The sequence below is a fragment of the Pelophylax lessonae genome, assembly GCF_965119305.1.
Source record: "Pelophylax lessonae genome assembly, chromosome: 2".
Taxonomy (NCBI): Eukaryota; Metazoa; Chordata; class Amphibia; order Anura; family Ranidae; genus Pelophylax; species Pelophylax lessonae.
Window position 1 is genome coordinate 377441861 of NC_138769.1, and position 19793 is coordinate 377461653.

Here is a 19793-nt window from a genome sequence, read left to right on the forward strand (position 1 = left end):
GTCGCCGCCCCGCCCCTCTTTTGGGGTTTTTTATTACCTACTGCTATGCTACCAAACTGAGTTGGGAGTGGTCACTGCAGGGGGGTATTGACCAGATGGGACAGCCCCCATGGGTGTGTATACTGTATGCAAATGCCTTTGTTCTTTTGACTAAGTCTTTATGCCTAGCTACTCCTGCGGAGCGGAAGTCAATACCCAACAGTGATGACTTAGAGGCGGCGGTGACTGTCGGAGGACTCGGAGAAAGGAATATTACAGGTAAGATTTTACAAAAATTCCGTTTTTTTTTTACCTAGTTCCTTGCTAGGATCTCTGGCCCTGGCAATTTTTTTTTCTTTTTGGATAGAAATTTTTTCTCGTGTTTTTTTTCCTGTGAGATCTACCAACAACTGTCCGACTGGGCAACAGGCTGGATAATCTAGCTCCGCTGTGACATAGCCCTACCGGACGGGGGCTGGCCTGCGAGTTAAACACCGCGTGAGGTCGCATACAACCGGGTCTCAGACCGAGTTGCAGCATTCCTCCTGGCCGACAGCCCCCCATTTAGATAAAATAGAACAAGGAGCTGGCGCTCTGGGCTGCTACAGTAGGGTCAGTTATAACCAGCATATAAGCAAAAGATTGCAAGATTAAAGATGAAAAAAGAGCGCGCATGCCCGTTGTGAACTTGGTGCATGCTCTGAAACGCATCGTGTCATTCCCCTGATCCTGGTGACGACACGTGGCATACGCTGCGTTCCAGCCTGGTACACGGAAATCAGCCGAACCCGGAAGACTCACAGCCGGCTTCTCTGTCTTCCGGCTCCATTTAACTGGCTCCAGTCACCATCCTATCTCCGGACGCTGGACCCTATTACCATCTCCACAGACCAACGGCACCAAATTGAGCCTATTATCTTTTTATCTCATGTGAGTCTGTATATTATTGTGTGCTTCCTGGAATAAAACATACTGCACTTAGAGGCGCTCTGTTTGTTTATTTATTCCCCATTTCGATGGCTAGTGGTTCTGTCTGGAGCGGTGCCTACCTGGAGGGTTTTGGGGCGGACGTGGGCCCCTCCTTGGGATGGTGGGACCCTCCGGGTTCCCCTTCTTCCCGTCAGGCACCCCCCTTTCATCTGTCCCCCATCCTACCCTCCCTCCACTTATGCTGGGGCTTTGTGGGTGGTCTGGTCCGTGTGGGGCCGCCATTTTGCTATAGCCTATGTGTTTCTATGCATGGCGGCCATGTTTGTGTAGTCCAGCGGCCATTTTGCGGTGTATTGACGTTGAAAATAGCGGCGGCCATGACAGTGGAGCCCTGTGAGCGGGGATTTTGGTGGTGGGAGCACCTCCTCATCCCCTGGTGCTGACTCCTTGAACTTTTCACTTCCTGATCGCGGTACGTGGAGTGCAGGTGCCTGTTTCTGCTGGGTGGTGAGACAGGTGGGGTTCTCTCCCTCTCTGCTGAGGATTGCTTGGTGCTTTGTGCCTGGTGACCTGGGGTGCTGCTGCCAGCGCGGTGGGGGTTTTCCCTTTGCAGTGTTTTACACTTTGTGTGGGGTCCCTCTGGTGACTCATGGAGTCTTTTGGAGCACATCTCCCCACCTGATCCCCTCTCTGAGGCTGCGGGGCCCTCCGGGTCTCAACTATCCATCAATGCACTGACGGCGGTCCTGGAGTCCTTTGTGTCCCAGGTGGAGATGGCTCTTTGGCGACGGGCTAGCAAAAAGAGCTGTTTACATATGTGGCCGCGGTGTACGCATGCGTTCGCTTCTTCGTGCGGGGACAGGGGCACTTTAAATTATTTATTTTTTTTATTGTTTATTTAATTTGTATTTTGTTATTTACACTTTCCCTTCAATTTGTTTTTTTTTTTTTTATTCCTTTTATTTCTATTACAAGGAGTGTAATCCCTTGTAATAGGAATGGTGCTTGTTCTTTATGGAGAGATCTGGGGTCAAGTAAGACCTCAGATCTCTCCTACAGGCTGGAAAGACTGAAATGAAAAAAAAAAATCTTGGCTTTCCAGCAGTATTGACAACTGCCAGGCCGGGCGTGACGTCATCACATCGCGCCCAGGCCTCCGAGAGTCAAAGAGATTGCCGGGGACCATCTGGTCATCTATATTCCGCCAGCGGCCGATTCTTTCTCCGGCTCTCCGATCACAGGGGCGAGCTGGTAGAAGCAGCAGAGGGCGGCGGGAGGGGCTGATGCCTCCTGTAAGAAAAATCAAGCGGCTGAACAGTTGCTATAATTGTTCTTATGGTGAAGGGAATCGCCGGGTGAAAAAAATGATATCTGAATGATGCCTGTGGCTGCAGGCATCATTCAGATATCCCCACTTAAATCCCTGGATGTCATATGACATCCAACGGCAAGGAAGTGGTTAAGAAGTGGACTGTTGCACCGGTGCTTGACCCTCTGGTTTCCAGATTGAACAAGGCAACCATGATTCCAGTTGAAGAGTCCCTGGCCTTTAAGGATCCAGGTGACAGGAAGGCTGTGGCTGTTGCCCGCAATATGTACACTCTGGCTGGTTTGGCACTGAGGCCAGTATTCACCATTGCCCTGGTGTAGCAAACTCTGACAGAGTGGGCTAAGCTTTTAAGCCGTGACATGGAGGGAGAACAGCTCCCCCTGCCTTTGCTGAGCTGGCGGACCAGCTGGTCAAGGGGCTGCAGCCTATCTGTGATGCCTTGTTGGATGCGGCTCCCCTAATGGCTCGGCTCTCTGTTTTGGCAGTGGTCCTTTGGCGTATCTTTTGGCTCAAATGCTGGTCTGCGGATCAAAATTCTAAAAAGGCCTTGACTGATCTCCCCTTTCAAGGGGATTGCTCAGGATGACATTATTAAAGGTCTCACGTGGGGAAAGGATACTTTTTTTCTGCAGAGGGCAAGGAACCTCGTCGTAGACGTGGGCCCTCCTTCTCGGCTCATAAGAAGTTTTTTCGTCCCTCAGGGTCGACTGACAAGGGCTCGAAGCCTTTCAGGGCCTCCTCTGGAGGATCCAAATGAACCTGGTCTGGCTTCTCCAGGCATGAAGGTGCGCCCTCACCCGTATCGGGGCTAGGAGGACATCTTCGCTGGTTTCCGAAACCCCTGGACTTCCCTGATACAAGAAGACCTGTTGCTTCAAGGTTTTTTGGTCCTGGTTCCGACTTCGGAACATTTTCATGGTTTTTACTCAAACCTGTTTACAGTTCCCAGGAAGGAAGGCAAGGTGCTTCCAATCCTGAACCTCAAGGCACTTAACTGCTTTGTGCGGGTGCAGAAGTTCAGGATCGAGTCCACGGTGGTGGCATCCCTGCATCAGGGGGATTTTCTTGGGTCTATCAATACCAAGGATGCTTTCCTTCACATTCCAATATGTGCCGGTTACCAGTGCTTCCTCTGCTTTGCTGTGGGAGAGGAGCATTATCAGTTTGTGGCGTTACCCTTTGGTCCCGCCTCCGCTCCTCGGGTCTTCACAAAAGTGTTAGCCCCGGTGCTAGCATTGTTACGCCAACGGAGGATCATGGTACTGGGCTACTTGGATGACCTTCTTCTGCGAGCAGAGTCTCCTACTGCTCTGGTGAAAATCCTGAATTTCACCCTACGAACTCTGAGGGAGTTTTGCTGGATTCTGAATTTTAAGAAGTCTGCTCTGGTTCCGTCCACAAAGCTGGACTATCTGGGTCTTACTCTGAACTCAGCCTTAGCCAGAGTGATCCTTCCTCTGGACAAACTCCAGAAATTGCAGGCTGCATTTGGTCTCCTGCTGCCCAGCAGATGGTCATCCCTCCGAACTTGCATGCGGGTTCTGGGCCTGATGGTGTCTAACTTTGAGGCGGTTCCAGTTGCTCAGTTACATACAAGGTCCCTGCATAGGGAGATTCTTGCCAAATGGGACAAGACTCCGCAGTCTCTGGACGATCAGATCTGGCTCAGCCAGGGAACGAAGGAGTCCCTGATATGGTGGCTTCGTTGACTGACGCTTCGACTGGGCAAATCCTTCCTCCCCTTGTAATGGACAGTGGTCACCACGGATGCCAGCCTGTCCCTTTGGGGAGGCGTCCTCGGCAAAAATTCTGCGCAGGGGATCTGGACACTGGGAGAGTCCAGACTACCGATCAATGTCTTGGGACTCCGAGTGATCAGACTGTGCCTGGACCATGGGACGGATCATCTTCAGGGATGTCCAGTGCGCATTCAATCGGACAATGCCACGGCATTGGCTTATGTCAATCGCCAAGGGGGCACAAAAAGGGTCCTGGCCGCTGTGGAGGTAGCCGGCATTCTAAGGTGCGCAGAAAGGTTAGTTCCATTTCTCTCCGTCGTACACATTCCTGGGGTACAAAACTGGTAGGCAGATTACCTCAGTCGGCAGGCGTTGGAGCAAGAGGAGTGGTCCTTTCATCCGGAGGTTTACAGAAAGGTGCAGAGGTTTGTGGCTCATTCACGGGATCCTCTGGTGGGCGCCACAGACGCGCTTGTGGCCCCGTAGGGTCAGTATTGACTGATTTACGCCTTCCCTCCTCTTCAGAGAAGCGAGGCAGAAGGGATTGCGGTCATCTTAGTGGCTCCGGACTGGCCTCACTGGGCTTGGTATGCCGATCTGGTGCGGCTGGTCGCCGACTTTCCTTGGAAGCTTCCTCTTAGGGAGGATCTGCTGGCCCAAGGACCAGTTTTCCATCCTGCTTTACAGTCGCTGGCTTTGACGACTTGACTGTTAAATGCCAGGTGCTGATGGATAGAGGTTTATCGGAGACGGAGATTCCAACGCTGTTAAAAGCTAGGAAATCTTCTTCTAGGAAGATCTACCTTCATACGTGGAAGATATAGATTGCATGGTGTGAGTCTCTTGAGGTTCATCCTTGCTCCTTCTTGGCGGCTGGGATCTTGATCTCAGGGGTTGAACAGACATTGGCCTTGAATACCATCAAGGGCCAGCTGTCGGCTTTGGCGGTCTTCTTCCAACGACCCTTGGCCACACACTCCCTGGTTTGTACCTTTCTTCAGGGTGTCTGACATTTGGTTCCTCTAGTGCGGTCTCCGTTGCCGCTTTTGGAATTCAATTCGGTGCTTTTGGTCCTCCAGAATCCTCTCTTTGAGAACCTTCAGGAGATTTCTTGCTTATGCTGTCTCAGAAGGTGGCTTTTTTGGTGGCTATCACCTCTGCTTGCATGGTGTCGGAACTGGCGATGTTATCCTGTGGTTCACCTTACTTGGTGATTTACAGAAATAGGGTGGTTATTCGTCCTTGTCTGTCGCTCCTCCCAAAGGTTGTCTCTGATTTTAATTTGAATGAAGACCTTGTGTTGCCTTCCCTGTGTCCTAGGCCAAAACATCAGAAGGATCTTGCCTTACATGCCTTGGATGTGGTCTGAGCAATTAGGGTGTACCTGGCAGCTACGGAGTCTTTTAGGCAGTCAGACTCACTATTTGTGCTCGTGGATGGGCCTCGGAAAGGGTTGTCCACTTCCTCTGCGACCATTTCCAGATAGATCAGACAGACGGTTATTCAGGTCTATTCCAACAGGGGTCAGGTTCCTCCTTTCCCTGTCAAGGCGCACTCTACTCGGGCACCTGGACCTTCCGTCATCAGGCGTCAGTGACGCAGGTTTGCATTGCGGCCACCTGGTCATCAGTGCACACTTTCACAAAGTTCTATAAAGTGCTGTGTTGGCATCTGTGGATTGGCCGCAAGGTTTTGCAGGCTGCTGTTGAGAGGAACCTGATCCTTTTTGAGGGTGTATTGTTTTTTTTTTTTTTTCAGGTGGAATCCAGTTGTTTTGGTTGAGCTCCTGTTGCCTGGTTGGCTACTGTTTTGCCTTGGGAATTTTTTTGCTGTTCCCACCCCTCATGTTTAATACTGCTTTGGGACGTCCCAATGGTTATGAAGATCAGGAGCTGTGTCCGTCAATGAACGAAAGACAAAATGGGATTTTTGACTTACCGTAAAAAATCAGTTTTTCTGATGTTCATTGACGGTCTTAATTCTTCTGACACTGCTGGTAACAAAACTGAGTACCTATAGCAGGCAGAGAGAGAGGGTATACCCCCCTGGGACTGCCTATAAGCTTAGCCAGATTCTTTTTCTGCCTAGTGTCCTACTCCTTTAGGGGGCAGTATAACCCAATGGTTATGAAAATCAGGAGCTGTGTACGTCAATGAACATCAGAGAAATGGATTTTATTGTAAGTCAAAAATCCAATTTTTGCCTCTTCTCCCCTGACTATTCATGGGTTACAATCTGAAATGCCTGGTGCACCTATATTATATACAGAAAGCAAAAGGACATCTTAGAGAAAAATGCTAAAGATTTTTCACCGCCAATATTTAATTCTTTAGCTTCTGGACAAATGCTGATATGGTGGGCTCATTGATTGAGGCAATGTGCACTAGTCTCTGGCTAGACACACCTAGTTCTACACAGCCTCCCCTTTTCTAATAGGCACAAAACAAGGTAATCCCTATTAAGGGTTTCCTTATTCTTGGTCATGCCAATTCAGCTTTATATATTTAATGCTCCTGCTCTGCATCCGTCCTTTAACAATTTATCAGTTGCCCAGATTATGGCAAACTTGGCTGCAGAGCTCAAAAGTCAACTTTCTCCTGATGTAGATAATCCTATTATTCTGCAATTTTACAGCTCTTGCCCTTGGCCATACTTTTCTGTCCTAATTACTGCAGTAGCTAGGTTCTTGCAAGGGTCCCGTGTAGACCTCCTGAACGGTCCCGTGTAGACCTCCTGAACCTAATTCTTTGAACCATATGCTCACATTTCTCCCTTTCAGTTAATGTTCAGGGTACCTGTGTCTAATTCTGAAGTTGTTCTTAATTCACATACTCCTTCAGCAGGACATTTTTGTCTGTGTCAGGTCCCATTTTAAAGAACATATTCTCATTAGTACTACTTTTTCCCTCCCTGAGTATTTAGTACAAGCGGGCCGAATGTTGGGCAGCATCGGCCGGTTCAATAGAAACCGGCCGACATTTGGCCTGTGTGTATGGCAGCTGGTCCAACAGAAGCCGGCTGAGAGCGCTGACCGGAGTGTTCTGGCAGGGGGGTCGCAGTAGCACAGCAGGGGAGCTCGCTGTACAAACATATGATTGTTAGTACAGCGACTCTGACCTGAGCTGTCAGTTTTATTTTTTGTTTAACCCAACTGGTTGAATGAAAAATAAAAAAAACTAGTAGTGTGTACAAGGTTTTAAGGCTAATGTATATTGTTAGCAACCAAATAAATGCAAGTAGCACATATATAAAAATTTGTTTAACATTGTCTTCAGGATGTTATTGACTTTTATTACCATTGCATCCCCCATATTGATGGAAGTACAGTATCAGTCATAGGTCTTCAGTTTTCTATGCCGGTGTCAAGTCAGCAAGTGATAGCTCACAATTGCTTGTAAAGATATCAGGTACACAAAGATGGTATTGCAAGCTAGTAAGCTACAAAGACTCCTATTTTCCACTGGTAGAATTTACAAAACCTCCACAATATTGAGTTTGGCTTTAATGATTTCATGCTGTGTATTTGGTGTACAGGTATGGGTTGGCACTGTTGGTGCAGGTCCAAACGGTCGAAAACTATGTGCAACATTTCAGCACACAGAGACTTTTGACTTTCAAGATGAAGTTGGTGCCCTTTTATTGTCAGTGTGCCAGACTGTCAGCCATGGAGTACTCTGCTTTTTACCATCATATAAGGTAAACTCTCTTTGTTACTTGTGTAATACATTCATTAATGATAATTTATTACAACACTTTGTTTTCTGATATAAATGTATGTCCTCTTCAAAAATTCTAGTGCAGTGTTACTAGCCACCAAGCCAGGGAAAAACTGGTACAGCTCACAAATTGAAATTAAATCAATGTGTGGCATTGTAGATTGTTTCTGAATAATAGGCAGCTTACTTCTACGTAGGGTGTTCTTCAAGGTCCCATTTACACTTAGCCATTGCAGTTTGTTTAACACACATACATAATGTCCCTTGTTAATGTGGTTTGTGTTAATATAGCACAAATAAAAGGAGACAGTACAGTTACAATACAATTTGATTCAGCAGGATTAGGAGGGCCCCAGAAGAGCTTACAATCTAAAAGGTAGGGACAAGTATTGAAAAAGTTAACTGTAAGGTATGAGCTAATAGAGATAGTAAATTTATAGTTTTTAGGGAGAAGTAGGGTATGTTTCTCTGAAGAAATGAGTTTTCAGGCATTGCATAAAGGATAGAGTAGGAAATCGCTCAATAGATTGGGGAGGAAGTGCCAAAATAAGGAAGAGGCTCTGGAGAAACCATGCATGGTAGGAGGTGAAGAAGGAGCTGGAGAGCAGGTCTTCAGAAGAGAAAGTGGAGTGGGCAGTTTGGGTGTAATTTTGAGAAAAGGTCAGTAATGTTGCTTGGAGCAGAGTTGTGGATTGCTTTGTATGCTGAAAACCAGCATCCAATCATTGCTTGCAGCTAAAGGTTTTTCTCTATCGTTCATTGATGGACGCAGTCCTCTGATGCATTTCAGTAGGATAATACCACCACCAACAGGAATAGGACACTAGGCAGAAAGAATTTCTGGCTACGCCTATGGGCAGTCCCTGGGGCTATACCCTCTCTCTTCCTGCATAGGATGTCAGTTTTAATCTGCCTAGTCAGGAGTAAGGACCTAGTTCCTTTCTGGGATCTTTGGTTCTGGCATAGAAGTCATTTTTGTATGTAGATTTTTTTTTTAGCTTGTCTTTTTGTTCTCTGGAATGATCTTAAAGCAATTAAGCCGGGCTCGGCACCTATATCCAGTGATCACATCGGTCTGGCCATCGAGCGCGTGCAGACCTTATTTCCGCGCTGGATCGGCCGCGACGTAGTCCCACTGGATGGGGACTGGCCCCGCGAGTTAAACGTCCTGCCGGGATGCACACGACAGGGTCTAGGCTTATGTTGCAGCGTTCCTATTTGGCCGACAGCCCCCCTACTCCGGTGGCGTGTGGTCCTGTCATGAGATGGCACCTGCCTGTGTTCCCGGTATGGTGAGTAAACCTTCCCCCCCCTTCCCTGGTGGATTTTGGGGTGGACGTGGGCCCTCTCTCTGGGATGGTTAGACCCCCACACTCCTGGGTTTCCCTCTGTCCTGTTGTGACTCCCCCCACCCCCCTGCGTGGGGAACTGTTTTGGGCCTATCTAAGGCCGGGGCCTTGTGTGCAGGCCGCATAGGGGGCCTGGAGGTGCGGTGTTCTGTCGACGGTGGTGGGGGGGGGGCTCAGAGGGGGAGGGCTGGATGATGTAGTAGGGCTGGCGGGGGGTCTCCCTGGGGGGACCTATTGCCGCTGGCCCGCCATTTTGTTGTAGCCTTGTCTAAAGTTATAGTGGTGGCCATCTTGGGTGGGGTGTTTTTTTTAGCCATTTTGCAGTGTTTTTTTGCTGGGAAGGCCCGTGGGTGTGCCTGGAGGCATTTTTCGGGGGGAGGGGCCCCTCTCTTCAGCCCATGAAGTTCCTTGCTCACTTTCTTTTTCTGAGCCGCCGCTGACATCCCTGATCAGATTGCATTCCAAGAACAGTGAGTCGCTAGGGGCTTATTCTCTCCCTCTCTGTGGGAGTCCTTAACGTGTGTCTGACCTTTGGGGGTGCTGCAGCGCTGTGGGGACGTGTCCTTTTTTCATACAAAAAAAAAAACATTTCTGTCATTTTTTTTTTTTTAAGTTTGCTGGCGGGTTCTATTAGTGCAACATGGACCCCTCGGACCATGTGTCCCCACTTAACCCTCTCACAGAGGCCACAGGGCCCTCTGGATCTCAACTGTCCACCGATGCAATTCAGCGGTCCTGGAAGCTTTTGTTTCCCGGGTGGAGGTGGCCTTTAGTGGGCGGGGTGCCCAGAAAAAACCCCCACCTGCGAATGCCTCCTCTAATGTCTCGGTCTCTTGAGTATGACCCAGCCACCGCAGACGTAGGTACCCCACGCCATGCCTCCTCTGATAGTGAGGATGAGCGCTCTACCTCTACTGCTGCTACTGGTGGACGCACTGGTTGTTTCAGTGCGTGAAACCCTAAAATTGGAGGATGCGGCTGTCGTCGCTCCTGGGGCACAGGTTGCCTTCGGCACCCATAAGCCTTCAAGGGAGGAACAGTGTTTTCCTTTCCCCACTTATTTTGCTGGCCTGCTCGCCAAAGAATGGGATCGGCTAAAACGTTCCCCTGAGGTGTTTCGGCGGTTTACTAGATGTTACCCCTTTGAGGAGTCTCTGGTAAAGAAGTGGTCAGTGCCACCTAAGGTGGATCCCCCGGTCTTTGTACGATATAGCGGGGACTGCACTGAGGCCTGCTTTTGCTGCGGCCCTTGTCACCCAAACGGTGACTGAATGGGCGAAGATGCTACGCTGTGACGTGGAGGGCAAGCCTGTTCCTCCAGCCTTTGAGGAACTGTTGGACGAGATGGTGCAGGGGCTGCAATTTGCTTGCGATGCCCCGCTGGACACTGCTTCCCTATTCGGTCGCCTGTCGTTTTTGGCGGTGGTCATGAGGAGTATACTCTGGCTGAAGTGTTGTTTTGCGGATCAGGCTTCTAAGAAGGCCTTGACAGACCTCCCCTTTTTTCTCCTCTCTCATCTGTTTGGGGCTACCCTGGAGGACATTATTAAAGGTGTTACGGGGGGTAAGAGTACCTTTCTCCCGCAGGCTTCCAAGGGTAGAGATCCTCGCCGTAGGCGGGGTCCATCCTTTTCGACTCACAGAAAGTATTTTCGTTCCTCGGAGGGCAGCCGATAAGGCAAAGCCCTTCAAGGCTCCCTCGGGTGGTTCCAAGCATCCTTGGTCTGGTAAACAGAAGTCCGGTTCCGCCTGGCCTGCGGATAAGGCCTCCTGGGCCTTGCGGTGCGCCCTTACCCGTGACTGGGGTGGGAGGATGCCTTTGTTGGTTCTCGGACTCGTGGCTGGCCCGGATCCCAGACAAATGGGCCCAGGTGGTTGTGCGGTCCGAATACAAGATCGAGTTTTGATCCGTTCCTCTGGTCAGTTTTTTCTCTTCCAATGTCTGCCTATCCCCCGATCGCTTGGGAGCACTCTATGGGGCAGTTCAGGTCTTGTTACAACAACGAGTGATAGTGTCTGTTCCGGATGCGGAAAACAATTTCACAGGTTTTATTCCAACCTGTTCACGGTTCCCAAGAAGGAGGGCAAGGTGCGTCCGATCCTGGTCCAAAAGGCACTGAATGTGTTTGTGCGCGCTCAAAAGTTCAAGATGGAAACTATTTACATGGTGGTGGCCTCCCTACATCAGGGGGACTTCCTTGCTTCCATGGACATCAAGGATGCCTACCTTCACATTCCAATCTGTGCCGCTCACCAATATTTCTTCCGTTTTGCCATGGGAGAGGATCACTATCAGTTTGTGGCGTTACCCTTTTGTCTCACCTCTGCTCCTCGGGTCTTCACAAAGGTGTTGGCCCCGGTCCTGGTGCTGTTACGGCTGCGGGGGGATATCGGTCGTGGGTTACCTGGACGATGATTCTCCATGCAGAGTCCCCAGCGTTACTGACTAAATACTTGGGAGTCACCATGAGAACTCTGGAGGAGTTCGGTTGGATTGTGAATCTTCAGATGTAGTTTCTGACCCCTTCCATGAGTCTGGTCTATCTGGGCCTGACTTTGGACTCGTCCTCAGCCAGGGTGTTTCTTCCTCCTGAAAAACTCCAGAAGCTCCAGTCAGCGGTTTGTTTGTTGATGTCCAACAACCGGCCGTCCCTTCGGACTTGTATGAGAGTGCTGGGACTGATGGTGTCCTCCTTCGAGGCGTTCTTTTTCGCTCAGTTTCTCACGAGGGGTCTTCAAATGGAACAAACACCCGAATTCTCTGGATTCTCGGATTCGGTTGAGCCACAGGACAGGGAGACCCTGGCCTGGTAGCTTCAGTCCCCGATGCTTCAGTCGGGGAAGTCCTTTCCCCCCATATACTGGACATTTGTCATCATGGATGTGAGTCTGTCCGGGTGGGGGGGGGGGGAGTCCTTAATCAGGACTCGGCACAGGGAGTCTGGTTCCTGGAGGAATCTCGATTGCCGATCTATGTCCTTGAGATGAGAGTGATCTGGCTTTGCCTGGCGCACTGGACCGTCCATCTGGAGGGTTGTCCAGTGCGCATTCAATCGGACAATGCAACGACCGTGGCCTATGTCGATCACCAAGGGGGCACCAAGAGTGTCCTTGCAGCCCTGGAAGTGGCAGGCCTTCTACATTGGGCAGAGCGCCATGTTCCAGCTCTCAACGCTGTCCATATTCCGGGAGTGGTATATTGGCAGGCGAATTACCTCTGCCGTCAGGCCTTAGATGAAAGGGAGTGGTACCTGCATTCGGATGTGTTTCAGCAGTTGTGCCTTCGCTGGGGCATGGATCTGTTGGCGTCTCGCATCAACAGGAAGGTGCAGAGGTTTGTGGCCCACTCTCGGGGCCCTCTGGCAGAAGCCGTGGACGCGCTGGTGGCCCCCTAGGGCCAGTACCGGCTGCTGTATGCCTTTCCTCCTCTCAAGTTGCTGCCAAGACTTCTTCGCATGATAGAGGTGGAAGGGATTCCGGTCATTCTTGTGGCTCTGGACTGGCCTCGTCGCGCTTGGTACGCCGACCTGGTCAGGCTTGTCGCAGACGCCCGTGGAGACTTCCTCTCAGGGAGGATCTACTGTCTCAGGGGCAAATCTTCCATCCTGCTTTACAGTCGCTGGCTTTGACGGCTTGGCTGTTAAATGCCAGGTGCTAAAGGACAGGGGATTGTCTGCTACAGTGATTCCCACTCTGCTAAATGCGAAGAAAGCGACTTCTAGGAAGATTTATCATTGTACGTGGAAGTCCTACATTGAGTGCCTTTGGACCCACCCTCGCTCCTATTCGGTGGCTCGGATCTTGGCTTTCCTTCAACGGGGAGTTGATCAAAAGTTGTCCTTGAGTACTATCAAGGGTCAGGTCTCGGCCTTGGCTATTTTCTTCCAGAGGCTGTTGGCTGCCCATTCATTCAGGGGGTGAGACACTTGGTACCTGCGGTGCGACCTCTGCTGCCGCCATGGGACCTTAATTTGGTGCTGTCGGTTCTCCAGAGGCCTCCCTTTGAGAATATTCGAGAGGTTCCCCTGCTTGCCTTGTCTCAGAAGGTGGCTTTCTCGGTGGCTATCACTTCTGCGCGCAGGTAGTCGGAACTGGCGGCCCTGTCCTGTCGTTCTCCGTATGTGGTGGTTCACAAGGACAAGGTGGTACTTCGGCCGGATCCATCTTTCCTGCCGAAGGTGGTTTCCAGTTTTCACTTGAATGAGGACATCGTGTTACCTTCCTTGTGCTCTAAGCCTAAACATCCTAAGGAATTTGCTCTGCATACCCTGGATGTTGTTCGGGCGGTCAGGGTTTATTTGGCGTCTACTGAGTCTTTTCGCAAGTCTGACTCGCTCTTTGGCTCTGCCGGATGGCCTAAAGAAAGGGATGCCTGTGTCTGCTGCGACTATTTCCAAATGGATCTGACAGACAGTGGTGCAGCCTTTTTCCATTAAGGGTCAGGTTCCGCCTTTCCCTACTTGGTGCATTCTCTTGCTGCACTCAGTGCTTCCTGGTATTTTCGCCATCAGGCATCTGTGCTTCAGGTGTGCAAGGCGGCGACCTGGTCGTCTGTTCACATGTTTACTAAATTTTATAAGGTGGATGTGATGGCATCTGCGGATGCCTCCTTTGGCTGCAAGGTTTTGCAGGCTGCGGTTTAGATGGCCCTTTGGCCTTCCTTGAGGGTGTTTTTCTGTTTGTTTTCAGGTGGACCTCATCTGGTTGTTCTGATGAGTCCTGTGTTGCCTAGTTAGCCATGTTGGCCTTGGGGACTGTTTTTTTCTTGTTCCGCTGTTCCCACCTCTCATTTTGGTACTGCTTTGGGATTTCGTCAATGAACGATAGAGAAAACTGGATTTCTGACTCACCGTAAAATCCTTTTCTCTTAGGTTCATTGACGGATGCACTACCCGCCCCTCTATTTTTTGTGTGGGTTGGTGTGCTTTTCTCAAAACTGAGAAAACTGACATCCTATGCAGGAAGAGAGAGGGTATACCCCCAGGGATTGCCCATAGGCGTAGCCAGAAATTCTTCCTGCCTAGTGTCCTACTCCTGTAGGGGGCGGTATTACCCTACTGATACGCATCAGAGGACTGCGTCCGTCAATGAACGTAAGAGAAAAGGATTTTATGGTAAGTCAAAAATCCACTTTATTTATTTATTTTTTTAAAGTATTGTCTGGGGCTTTTTTGATGCTGGTTGTAAGCTGCTTCCTTTTCAACTCAAACCTGATGTTGCTAGTCCCCAGAAAAGTAATAAAGAGGCTGGTGATGGGTCACGCTGTTTTGAATAATTAAGAATTTTCATGCACAACTCCGGAAATTGCTTTTGTACACTTCATTTTGAAATGTTAATGAACATAAATAAACACACGTCACCAATTTTAAATGAACTTATCTGCACATTATTTTTGATTCAGTAAAACACTTGCGGTTGTGAAATATTAGCGAACGTAGATTATACATTAATACACCGTATGTAGTGTGTATTTGTGTGTATATAGTATACCGGAACTGCAGGCAATGCGGCCCACTGCCCCTGACAATTTTTTTTTTTTGTTGCTGGGGAGGAAGGAAGTCGGGTCGTGAGCACAGCCACAGCAGCTTCCAACTAACGGTAGGCAGAGTCTACCTCTGAGGGGAGGGGGGGGGGGGGGGCGAGCATGTGCAGTGTTTCTGACTCCTACAACCATTAACACCTCAAATTACTGAAGTGGTCATGGTGGCTAGAGTGTTCCTTTATTAACTCTCAGAAGAAGTAAACTTCTGTATACTGATTCCATTTCATTTGATCATCCTCTAGTTGTACTAAATTAGTGCGGGGGGGGGGGGGCGCGGCGGCACGGGAAGGGTGCGGTGGCATTTTATTAATCATATACCTTAACTATAGTATATATTTTATATGCGGCCCGAGAAAATTTCTTTACACTCAATGTGGCCCCGAGAAGCCAAAAGGTTGAAAGGTTGGACACCCATGATTTAAAGTAAACTTCTACTAGTGTTGTGCATTTTATTTAAAATTATAATATTCATGAAAAAAAGTCTCAGCTTTTAGTAATACTTTAATATAAAATATTTTTATCTCCCTTCCACCCTTCATTTAGCTTCATGTCTGACTACCAGTTAAAATGCCCATATAGCCTACTAGGTGTATTTATTATTATATTTATAAGTAATTATATTATTACTTTTACTGTTTCACAGTATAAATGAACCCCTTATAGCAGCAATTATCTGCTCTTTTTGTACAATAAAGGGCTAAATGTAGTTTTTTTTTTAACCCCATTATGACAGATGATACAAAAAAAAGCATGCTGCTGCTACTAAACGGCTTAGGCCTGCTTCACACTTATGCATTTTTCGGTGCTTTTTACAGAAATGCACTACAGTTCATTTAACATGGTTTCCTATGGGACACGTTCACATCTATGCTTTTTTCAGCCACTATGTATTTGGAGAGGGTCAAGGACTTTATTTTACGCAAATGTATCTATTTGGTTCAATAGTCTTTAATAGAGAAGCTGCAGAAAAGCATGTAGTGCGTTTTTGCCGCAATTTGCATTTTGTATTTGCCCAACAACAAATTGGCCAAAAAAAAAAACAATGAAAATGCAAAACGCAAATCATAGCAAAATCACATGTGCAAAAACACATAGCAAAAATCACTACAGAAAGGAATCAAAAGCAAACTATTTAGATGTGAACTGAGCCTTATGCTGGCCATATACGTATATATTTTCGAACGAGAATATTCATATGAAAAATCTTTGTATATTCGCTGAATCAAAGAATGTCGTTTGAAAATTTCACATGCTTTTAATATTCAGTTTTGAAATGAATGTAATTTCAAAATGAAAACCACATACACTGTCTGAAAATTCCTTTGACCAAGAAGTTTTCTGTTCTGCTCCTTCTAATTTTCCCGTCACTGTGGTCCAAAACGAACGTCGATTTGACCCCACTAACAATAAGAAAATCGAATAAACTTTCTTGAAATTACATTTTTTTTTTTTTAAAAGAAGACAATGTTTTTGTATGGCCAGCATAAGTGATAGGAGGCGCAGGTAGCTTTTATCAAGCCACCTGCCTATGACAAGGAAGTCTGTTATACATAATATATTACAGTTCTGTTTGAAAATCTGCAAAATAATCTTTCATTTTTTTTTTTCTTTAAATAAAAAATGTGATCTCTGAGTCTGATGATATTTACCAGATTCAACCTCTAATAGTATACAGTATATCTCTTGTGTCTGTTATTCTCAGAGTGGATTAGAGATTTTGCTCCCTAACCATATAGTTGATTATTTAAAGTTACCACTGCATACAGATATTTAAAAATAAATTGCCTTTTTTTTTTTAAACTTTATAAATTACCTAAATTATACACTATAATTTTTAAGGTTACAAAATCTTCAGTTTTACTATTAGTTTATGCAAAAATGAATACACCCCACAACAAAAACTACTACATCTAGTATTTTGTATAAGCTCCATGATTTGTAAGGACAGCACCAAGTCTTCAAATCATGGAATGAACAAGTTGGCAACATATTGCAACATCTATCTATTCCATTTTTTTACCACTTAAGGACCGGAAGGTTTTATTTTTTTGCGATACGGCACGGATACTGTTACTTTAGCTGACAATTGCTCGGTCGTGCAACACTGTACCCAAATAAAATTTATGTTCTTTTTTTTTTTTTACCACTAATAGAGCTTTCTTTTGGTGGTATTTGATCACCTCTGCGGTTTTTATTTTTTGCGCTATAATAAAAAAAAAAAGAGCAACAATTCTGAAAAAAAAAAACAATATTTTCTACTTTCTGTTTTAAAACATTCCCAATAAAAATAAAATGAAAAATCAGTAATTTTTTTTCCATCATTTTAGGCCAACATGTATTCTATACCAGTCACTATTTATATAATTTTGAAAGAGCACTTTGCACAATTTTTGAGAAAAGGAATTTTCACGGATATTTTATTCAATATTTTTGACAGATTTATATTTTGATTATTTTTACAAGATGGACTTTTATTCAAAAAAAAAAAAAAAAAAAATTTTTATGTACTAATTAATTTATACACGGATTTGACAATATTGGACGATTGTTTGGCACAAATAATTTGCACACTTGCACTTTTATTGTGAATTTACAAATGTATGTATTAATATTGCACATATTTATGTTTTATATATTTTAGCAAGCGCTGTAGATAGCCCTATTTTTAGGACTATTTCTTTCATCAATATGTATTCTGCCACATATTTTTGGTAAAGAAAATCCCAATGAGTGTATTATGATTAGTTTGCGCAAAACTTATAGTGTCTACAAACTAGGGGATAGATTTATGTCATTTATTATTATTTTTTTTTTAAAGAATAATGGCGGCGATCAGTGATTTTTAGCGGGACTGCGACATTGCGGCGGACAGATTTGACATTACCTGACATTTTTGATATTTTTGAGGGGACCAGTGACGTTACTAAAGTAATCAGTGCTAAAAATATGCACTGTTACTGTACAAACGGCACTGGCAGGGAAGGGGCTAATACCAGGGGCGATCAAAGAGTTAAGTGTGTCCCTAGGGGATGCTTTCTAACTGTGTAGGGGTTATACTCACTGGATGAACACAGAGGCCTGTGTATGTAAATAGGAGGAACACAGGATCCCTGTGTTTATCACTGACAGAACAGCGTTCTGCCTTTTCATGGGCAGACCACCGTTCTGTCTCAATGGGGAGCGATCGCCAATCAGCGCGTGCGACCCCACTATCTGTTACATGAAGCGACCTACATGTACGTCGTCTCCACGCAGCAGAGCCGACCTGCCGCAGTAAAAATACGGCGGCTGGTTGGCAAGTGGTTAGGAATTACCTTTTTTAGAGCCTAGATGCTGGATGGAGAGTGATGCTCAACTTGTCTCTTCAGAATTCCCAATAGGTGTTCCATTGGGTTTAGATCAGGAGACATACAGTACTTGGCCACTGAATCACTTTCACCCTGTGCTTCTTTAGACATGCAATAGTGGTCTTAGATGTGTGTTTTGGATCATTGTCATGTTGGAAAAGTGCACGATGACCAAGGGTATAGAGTAATGGTAGCATCTTCTCTTTCAATATAGAACAGTACATCTGTGAATTCAGGATACCCCGACACCAACAGCACTCATGCAACCCCATAAAAGGACACTGCCACCACCATCTTCCACTGTAGGCACCATATTTATCTTGGTCTCATCACTCCAGAGTACAGAGTCCCAGTAGTCGTCTTCTTTTTCAGCATGGGCCCTGGCAAATTCTAGACAAGCTTTTCTGTGCATGAGCTTTAGGAGAGGCTTCCTTCATGGAGGACACCTGTGTGTGCTAGTCCTCTGCTGTGTACTATGTCATGGGAAACAATCAACGCAGTTTGGCTTTCTACTTCTTTAGCTAACCGCAGTGAACTTGCATAGTGATTTTCTTCAACCCTTCTCATCAGAAGATGCTTCTGTCGAGGTGTTACTTCCGTGGACGTGCTGGATGTCTATGTACATTGTTGCAGTTCCATCTTTGTTAAATTTTTATATCACTTTGGCTACAGTATTCAGACTGATAAGTAAAGCTTTGCTGATCTTCTTGTAGCCTTCACCTTTCTTGTGTAAAGATATTTTTTTCTTTCTCAGGCCTTGTGACATTTCTCTTTCATGTGGTGTCATTGCTGGCTCCATGAAATAGGAAGGATTTTTCTTTAAGTAATGCCCTTTTATAATCCACTGTCTGCTGGATGCCTGTTTAATGAATAATTAGACTTACCTGTAGTTGAATTTTTGTTAATTAGGATTTTGTTATCTAAAATTTAGCTTTGCTCCTAATACTTTCATTGGGGTGTATTCATTTCTGCAACTTGGCCTTGCAAGAATATATATTGTATTTGTATTTGCAAAATACTTTTTTGTGTGTTCAAATAACAAATCTTGGTTGCAATCAATGGCCCGCATTTGTGGGAGTATTTTGTAGTATAGTGTCCCATATAAAATGTTAATTCTGAAAGGAAAGTTAAGGATTCTACAAAATGCTGTTGGGGTGTACTTATTTATGCTGAGCACTGTATACAGCGGGTTAAATAAGTATTAAACACTTTGCCATTTTTCTAATTGATAACTACTCATGACATCCATACATATAAAGACACCAAAACAAATAAGTTCAGAAATTAAGTTATGTGTAATAAAATGGAATGACACAGGGAAATAGTATTGAACACGTAAAAGAATGGGAGCAAAAAGGCATGGAAAGCCAAGACACCAGCTGAAATCTATCGGTAATTAGAAAGCAAACCTGCCCCTTTTCAGTGCAAATTAATATCCGCTGGTTCAGTCTGGACTGATGGCCTATAAAAGGTGTCTTATTACCAAGGTGTCACACAAGAAATGTCTCATGATGGATAAAAGGAAAGAGCTTTCTGAAGACCTTCACAACCTTACTGTTGCCAAACACACTGATGGGATTGGTTACAGTGGGATTTCTAATCTTCTGAATGATCCAGTGAGCACTGTTGGGGACATAATCCAGAAGTGAAAAGAACATTATCCCACCATAAACCGGGCATGACCAGGTGCTCCTTGCAAGATTTCTGACAGAGAAGTGAAAATAATTATTATAAAAGTTTTCCAAAAGCCAAGGACCACTTGTGGAGAGCTTCAGAAAGACCTAGAATTAGCAGGTAAAATTGTTTCAAAGTAAACAAGTAATGCACTCAACCGCCATGGCCTGTATGCAAGCTCACTACA

General features: G+C 46.1%; 1 protein-coding gene across 1 annotated transcript in view; it reads left to right on the forward strand.

The window, feature by feature from the left end:
- BRIP1 (BRCA1 interacting DNA helicase 1) overlaps positions 1–19793 on the forward strand; it is a gene marked incomplete at its 5' end in the record, with an annotated part of 552808 nt that overhangs the window by 278696 nt on the left and 254319 nt on the right. Inside the window, one exon of the mRNA XM_082245708.1 lies at positions 7513–7674. Coding sequence (XP_082101834.1) covers positions 7513–7674 — 162 coding nt within the window. The remainder of the gene's footprint in view (positions 1–7512; positions 7675–19793) is intronic.